Source organism: Trachypithecus francoisi, unplaced genomic scaffold (genome assembly GCF_009764315.1).
Source record: "Trachypithecus francoisi isolate TF-2019V2 unplaced genomic scaffold, Tfra_2.0 Lachesis_group0, whole genome shotgun sequence".
Classification (NCBI taxonomy): domain Eukaryota; kingdom Metazoa; phylum Chordata; class Mammalia; order Primates; family Cercopithecidae; genus Trachypithecus; species Trachypithecus francoisi.
This window is the reverse complement of record NW_022681453.1, coordinates 20,710,156-20,718,157: the sequence shown is the minus strand read 5'-3', so window position 1 is coordinate 20,718,157 and position 8,002 is coordinate 20,710,156. Positions and strand designations below refer to the sequence as shown.

General features: G+C 42.5%; 1 protein-coding gene across 13 annotated transcripts in view; it reads left to right on the top strand.

The window, feature by feature from the left end:
• Positions 1-506: 506 nt before the first annotated feature.
• NEK4 (NIMA related kinase 4) overlaps positions 507-8,002 on the top strand; it is a 69,872-nt gene continuing 62,376 nt past the window's right edge. For 12 of the 13 annotated variants that reach the window (XR_004436889.1, XR_004436888.1, XR_004436886.1 and 9 more), the window contains exons 1-5: positions 508-808; positions 2,879-3,145; positions 4,459-4,656; positions 4,836-4,943; positions 6,865-7,019. Coding sequence is in view for 9 of the 13 variants with exons in the window: in XM_033210073.1 (XP_033065964.1) it covers positions 716-808; positions 2,879-3,145; positions 4,459-4,656; positions 4,836-4,943; positions 6,865-7,019 (821 nt within the window). In the remaining 4 variants the exon portion in view is untranslated. Of the gene's footprint in view, positions 809-2,878; positions 3,146-4,458; positions 4,657-4,835; positions 4,944-6,864; positions 7,020-8,002 lie in introns of all 13 variants that reach the window. The other variant, XM_033210075.1, reaches the window with a different exon arrangement.

The window sequence follows — 8,002 nt, the reverse complement described above, 5'->3', positions numbered from 1 at the left end:
GCAGTCGTTAACTGCTGGGCGTCTTTGTAGTTCTCAATTAGCAGGCGAAAGTTTTTAGGGATGAAAGGTACTGATATCTCCAATTTACTTTGAATGTATCAAAAAATAGGATGGATTGCTGGATGCAGAGACGGCATGTGATAAAGCGGATACAGCAAATGTTACTGGTAGAGAGTCTGTCACCAATCATTAGAACATGAGCTCCAGGAGGGCAGGGGCTTTGTCGGCCTGGCACATAGGCAGTCAATAAATATTCGTAGAATGAACGAACAATACTTGTAACGGGCTTAGGACAAACAAGTGCACAATAAGAGGAAGCTTTCCCCGACTCTGCTGTGGCGGGGACCAGGACGGTGGAACCGACGAACAGAAAGCGCGCGAAAGCGCGCGAGGCCTGGAGAAGTCGCTCTGGCCTCCTGGAGCCTCTGCTCTATGGCGGGTCCTCCCGGGGCTGCGGAACCTCTCTGGCCGCTCGTGGCGTCCGCTCTATGGCAGTCCTTTGGGGACGCAGGAGCATGCGCAGGACTGCTCCCGGCCCGGATCGCTATGGCAGCGGCGTCGTCGTGGGCCGGGACCCCGCTATCCCGCCCGGGCCTGGCTGCCTCAACAGCCGCCCCCACTGCACACTTTAGGGCATGAACCGAGCCTCCTGCTGCCTCCCGCTGCCCTACCCGCCGCTGCCGCCGCATCCCGTCTCTGGGCCAGCGCTGGGAACATGTCCCTGGACGCCTACTGCTACCTGCGGGTCGTGGGCAAGGGGAGCTACGGAGAGGTGACGCTTGTGAAGCACCGGCGGGACGGCAAGCAGGTCTGCAGGCGTGAGGCCCGGCAAGGGGCGGGGGCGGGCAGAGGTGCGCCGAGGGCGCCTACCGGTAGATTAGGTCAGGAGTGGTCGCAAGGGACTCATCTCGGATGGCATTTCCTCAGGGAGATGGTCCCAGACCAAGACGAGGCCAGGCCTCCCTGTAATATGCGCCCAGAACTTCCTTTACTTCTTTGTTGTATTAATTTTTTCTTTTAATTTTAATTTTCTTTAATTACGATTCTTCGTTTTATGTAAAAATTTTCAGTCTCTGCATATCTATTTCTTTGTTGTATTAATTGGCATGCTTGATCTACACACCTTTCTCCCACCCCCGACAATCTCATAAGAGCAGGTATCATGCATTCCCAGGACTTAACACAGCGCCTAGCAAGCATTATTCCTTGCATAATGGGCCCCAAACGTCTCTACTGTAGACTGCTGGACTCACTTAAAACTCGGACTCATTTTCTTCCCGCCAAACCTTCTTTCATGTTTTCCATTTCAGTGAATAGCGACACCAACCCACCAGTTGCCCAAGCCGGACACCTGAAGTCATTTTTAAGCCTCCCCACGCACCCCAACACTGATTATATTTATCTATCACTAAGACAATAGGCCTCCTGTCATCTCTATTGGTACCACCCCAATCCAGGACACCCTGTTTTCTCTAGCTAGGCTATGGCCACGGTTTCCCAACTGGTCGCCGCTACTTGACTTGCTTTTCTCCAATCCATCACTTTCATTGCAGCCTCAGTGATCCTTCTAAAATTTAAATCTGATGTTGTCACTCCTCCTTTCTTTAAAACACATTATCCCATTACCCTCAGGATAATGAACCAATTCTTCAATGTGGTGTATTAATAGGGTGACAATATAATGTATTGTACAAACTGGGACAATTTTGAAACTGAAAGGAGGCACTATCAATAGTTACACCAGGGCAGTAGGACTGCTCCAGCCAAGCTGAGAGGAGATGTCCCCGTTAAATATAGGGCCCAATTGTCTGTTCTTCCTTGTCTCTGGTGCTAGTTGCTTTGCCTGGAACACAAACTCATGCATAAGAGATTTATTCAGTAGGCATTGGGGGAATCGTTGGATTTTGGGGCTGATAATAGGGAACTAGCAATAGCTAGTTATTTGAGCTTTAGTTTACACTTCACAAAACACGTTTATGTATGTGTTGAAGAAATGAATTGTATGGTCTTTGAAATGATTGAGGGCAATGTATTAGGTGTTAGAGGCTATTAATTTCTTTTAAGTGTGAATGATTTTCTATGCTGAGAGTCAGTGACTATTAAACTTACGGGACCATGGATCCCTTTGAGTATCTAATGTAATCCATAGACTATTCTGTCTGCAAATGTATATTGAGGCCATATTTTATGCACCTTTTTGGGAGACTTTACATGTTAAGAAATTTCTTTTTTTCTTTTTAAAAAAAAAATTTTTTTTGAGACAGAGTCTTGCTCTGCCTCCCAGGCTGGAGTGCAGTGGTGCGATCTTGACTCACTGCTGCAATTTCTGCATCCCACGTTCAAGCGATTCTCCTGTATCAGCCTTCCGAGTTGCTGAGACTACAGTTACACACTACCACGCCGGGCTAATTTTTGTATTTTTAGTAGAGACGGGTTTCACTGTGTTGACCAGGCTGATCTTGAACTCCTGACCTCAGGTGATCCACCCACCTCAGCCTACCAAAGTGCTGGAATTATAGTTGTGAGCCACTGTGTACGGCCAGACATTAAGAAATTGCTAACACAGGTTTTATAATTGATCCAATGGTATGTTATCTTGAACTCACTTTTTTTAGTCATTAATGAAATTGTGAAAAGCAGATGGAAAGGTAATTTTTTTGTGGCCCTACAGGGCTATAAATCTAACTTATAAGAAGTATCATTAATAATAGCAAATATTTTCCCCGATTTTGTACTTGGTGAAAAACAAAATGAATAGGTTGTCTGACAGGCTCTACAAGGTTGGTTTTGAGGATATTCTTGAGAGCCCTTAGATAACTCAGAGGCCACAAATCTTATGTTTATTTGCACATTGTAAAAATACATGTTTTGTTTTTAGTATGTCATCAAAAAACTGAACCTCCGAAATGCCTCTAGCCGAGAGCGGCGAGCTGCTGAACAGGAAGCCCAGCTCTTGTCTCAGTTGAAGCATCCCAACATTGTCACCTACAAGGAGTCATGGGAAGGAGGAGATGGTCTGCTCTACATTGTCATGGGCTTCTGTGAAGGAGGTGATCTGTACCGAAAGCTTAAGGAGCAGAAAGGGCAGCTTCTGCCTGAGAATCAGGTGGTAGAGTGGTTTGTACAGATCGCCATGGCTTTGCAGGTACTGTGTAGACTAACAGCATCCTAGCTTGTTCCCAGATGGCAAGAAGATGGCAGGTGTATTTTAGGAAAATTTTTCTTCAGATACTTACATATAGAAATGTATTTTTTGGAAAATTCATTTGTGAAGTTGACCCAATCACTCTTGCTGTAGCATTGGAACTTTTCTAAGCAAATGATACCTATATTAAAATAGACCTAGATTTCATGTCTAATTGCAGGGGAAGCCCACTCATTTAATATTTATAGCAAAGTCAATTTTAAAGACCCTGAGGCAACCAAGAGCAAAGAGTGACTATGTTTGTTATCCGTTGGTCAGTTGTGTCATGCTGAAAGGTGGCTAGGCTAATTGATATGCCCAAGTGATTTCATCTGTCACCCTGCTGGGGTACAGTAGATGGAAACGCAAAATAAGTTTTCTTTTTTTTTATTTTTTAGAATTGGGCAGCACTTCATTCCATAAGATGGAATAAGTGTTCCTACAAGTTTGTGTTTTAAAATGCATGTAACTCAAAAGCAAGACTGTTTATGAAATATTATTTTGGAACTGGGTAGACTTGTCCAGAATTAATTGACCATGTTTAAATTCTGAGATACTTTAAATAAAAATGCTCTTGCTATACTTGAAAATATTAAGCTGAGGATTTCATGTGTCTTATTTTGTATAAGTTGTCCTACTTCAGTGGGAGTTTGTAAGCATTTTTTTTTTTTTTTTTTTTTGAGACAGAGTGTCACTGTCGCCCAGATTCGAGTGCAGTGGCACAATCATGGCTCGTTCCAACCTCCCCCTCCTGGGTTCAAGATACTCATGCCTCAGCCTCCCAAGTAGCTGGGATTATAGGCATGCGTCACCATGCCCAGCTAATTTTTGTATTTTTTTAGTAGAGATGGGGTTTTGCCATGTTGGCCAGGCTGGTCTTGAACTCCTGGCCTCAAGTGATCTGCCCACCTCAGCCTCCCAAACTGCTGAACAATGCGCCTGGCCTGTAAACATATTTTTAAACTGGATTCATGTAGTGCCAAAATGTATTAATTGTCAAGCTACCAGGAAACAGTTTTGATGTGTACTGGGTAAGTCAATGCATGGAACTTAATTTTCTCATTTCAAATATTGTAAATTAGACCTTTTATTTAGAAATTATAAAGCAATAATGTTTGGTAGGTATTTGTTTGTTGAATAAGGAATTGTATGGTTGGTTACTCTTTATGGTCAAAGACTGTAACTCATGCCATTGCTGATGGTATACAATAGGCCAGGAATAAATACATAATTAAGTCTATTCATATGTAATAAAATCTTGTTTCTTTCCTCAGTATTTACATGAAAAACACATCCTTCATCGAGATCTGAAAACTCAAAATGTCTTCCTAACAAGAACAAACATCATCAAAGTGGGGGACCTAGGAATTGCCCGAGTGTTAGAGAACCACTGTGACATGGCTAGCACACTCATTGGCACACCCTACTACATGAGCCCTGAATTGTTCTCAAACAAACCCTACAACTATAAGGTAGGACTGGGCTGTGTATGCTGTCTTACCTTGTCTCTGGGAGAGTACTCATAATTTCAGAAGTTAGTTAAGTCAGATAATTATGAATTGGTTTAAGGAAAATGTTTTCTTTTTTTAAAGGGGAAAAAGTATAAATAAGCTATTCTGACATTTAACCATTTACTGTTTTTATTTTCTAGTCTGATGTTTGGGCTCTAGGATGCTGTGTCTATGAAATGGCTACCCTGAAGCATGCTTTCAATGCAAAAGATATGAATTCTTTAGTTTATCGGATTATTGAAGGAAAGGTAAAGAATAATCTAGAACTAATTGACCAGTATTTCTATAGTGCAGCTTTATAAATAGCTACTAGCAAAATCATTGATGATTTTGATGAGTCAGTGAGTAATTATTGATATTGGGTTGATAGTTAACAGTGGTGGGTCCCCTCTGTGGGGAAGGTCAGACTAGAGGGAAAGGGATTGATGGATCATTTCTTAATATTAATCTGTAAGACGGCTTAATGGCTCAAAAGAATTGGCTTTTTGGAAACCTATGCCTATAGTCATAGGATGTGCAGATGCCCTGAGAGGCTATTTATCTCTTCTTCTAAGCAGCCTATGATTGAATGAGCTACATTTAAAATGAGTTTACTCTGTTTAAACTTGTTGTTCCTTTGATAATCATCACAATAATCAATAACTAGTTAAGAACCACAGAAAGCGTTGTGTCTGATGTAGACTCCAGAGTGACCAACTTTGTATATTCCATGAGGCTAGTTGCCCTTTATAGTGTCAGGCATCCGTGTACTGTTAAGGGATTTTTTTTTTTTTTTTTTGAGATGGAGTTTTGCTCTTGTCTCCTAGGCTGGAGTGCAATGGCATGATCTCAGCTCACAGCAACCTCTACCTCCTGGGTTCAAGTGATTCTCGTGCCTTAGCTTACCAAGTAGCTGGGATTACAGGCACGTGTTACCATGCCCAGCTAATTTTTGTATTTTTAGTACAGATGGGGTTTTACCATGTTGGCCAAGCTGGTCTCGAACTCCTCACCTCAGGTGACATGCCCGCCTCAGCCTCCCAAAATGCTGGGATTACAGGTGTGAGCCCCTGTGCCTGGCCAATGTACTAAGTTTTAAAGGCCATGAATCACCTATTGATTTTAATACTATCCCACAACTCATTTAATTTTTCAGTTTGAAACACATTGAAAAACATACACAAAAGTAAAATTTTCCCATAATGCCACTACTTAAGAATCAAACAAGAAGGGAGTGAAATTCTCTTCTCTTTCTATTCCCATTCCATGGAAGATGACCATTGCTAGCAATTTGGTACATGGCCTTTCTGTTTTTTTCCTGTCTTTATACAGACATAACTCTGTGTGTGTGTGCATGTGCACATGTACACCCATAGATTCTTAAACTGAAATGGAATCAGGCTGTTTACATGGTACATAACTTGTTTTTTTGACTTAATATATGAGGGACATCTTTCCAAGTTGGTACCTGCACCTGCAAGTGTTGGTTTTTTTTTTGTTTTTTTTTTTTTGTTTTTTTTTTTAGACGGAGTCTCACTCTGTCACCCAGGCTGGAGTGCAGTGGTGCGATCTTGGCTCACTGCAAACTCCGCCTCCTGGGTTCACACCATTCTGCTGCCTCAGCCTCCCAAGTAGCTGGGACTACAGGTGCCCGCCACCATGCCCAGCTAATTTTTTTGTATTTTTAGTAGAGACAGGGTTTCACCGTGTTAGCCAGGATGGTCTCGATCTCCTGACCTCATGATCCACCTGCCTGGCCTCCCAAAGTGCTGGGATTACAGGCGTGAGCCACTGTGACTGGCTTTTTCTTCTTTATAAGAAGAATGTATGATAATTTATTCCACAAATCTACTATGGGACATTTATGTTTCCAATTGTTTACTACTACAAGAACAGTACTGCATTGAACATCCTGGTACAGTACTGCAAGAGTATGAGGAAACTCATACTCTTATTTCTGAATGAGAGTGTCATCAGATGGGACTGCTGGGTTGAAGGATATACTTTTATAATTTTACAACTTGTTATCTTACAACTGGGATACCAGTACACTTCCTGTAGACTAATATATTGATTGTTTTCTGCTTATGTGGATATATGACTATAAATAAATATTGGGAAACCTCTAACAGCTTTTACTTTGTTTCACAAGACCATTAGTCATAATTACAGTATTATTTTTCTTTGTAGCTCCCACCAATGCCAAGGGATTATAGCCCAGAGTTGGCAGAACTGATAAGAACAATGCTGAGCAAAAGGCCTGAAGAAAGGCCGTCTGTCAGGAGCATCCTGAGGCAGCCTTATATAAAGCGGCAAATCTCCTTCTTTTTGGAGGCCACAAAGATGTAAGCTACTTCCCTTGCAAATAGCTGGGCTAAATAGATGGGATAAAAGAGGGTGGCTTCTATAATATTCATATGCAAGAATTAATGGTGGGTTTTTTTAAAAAAAACAAGAAATAAAATGGCCTGATTACGTATGTAGAGGAGGCAAGATTCTACCCTCTTAGGGTTTTTTGGCTGAGTTTGAGAATTAAACTTATAATTTAACAGGAGAAAAGCATATAGATTTATTTAATACCTGAATAAGTTTTATGTGACACAGGAGCCCTCGTAAGGAAATGAAGACCCAAAGAAGTGGCAAAACCTAAATGCTTTTGTGCTTGATTCAACAAAGAGAGGGAATTGTGGAAAAGTAAACTATGTGGAGAGGCTAAAGGAAGATAAGAATTATTTTAATAAGGTCTGTTTATAGAATTCTCGCAGTTCAGCTTTCCATTCTTGATAATAAGAATGTTACTTTTGGCCGGGCGTGGTGGCTCACGCCTGTAATCCCAGCACTTTGGGAGGCCGAGGTGGGCGGATCACGAGGTCAGGAGATCGAGAGCATCCTGGCTAACACGGTGAAACCCCGTCTCTACTAAAAATACAAAAACTAGCCGGGCAAGGTGGCGGGCGCCTCTAGTCCCAGCTACTCGAGAGGCTGAGGCAGGAGAATGGCGTGAACCTGGGAGGCGGAGCTTGCAGTGAGCCGAGATCGCGCCACTGCACTCCAGCCTGGGGACAGAGGGAGACTCCGTCTCAAAAAAAAAAAAAGAATGTTACTTTCCTTCTGATACAGGGAGGACATATTTCATATGGGAGTTTTGTCTTCTGCTTTCTGGAAGAAAAAGGGAAGGTCAGAGTATCTTTCTTGCACTTACTTTTTTTTTTTTTGACACGGAGTCTTGCTGTGTCACCCAGGCTGGAGTGCAGTGGCATGATCTCAGCTCACTGCAACCTCTGCCTCCCGGGTTCAAGCAATTCTCCTGCGTCAGCCTCCCCAGTAG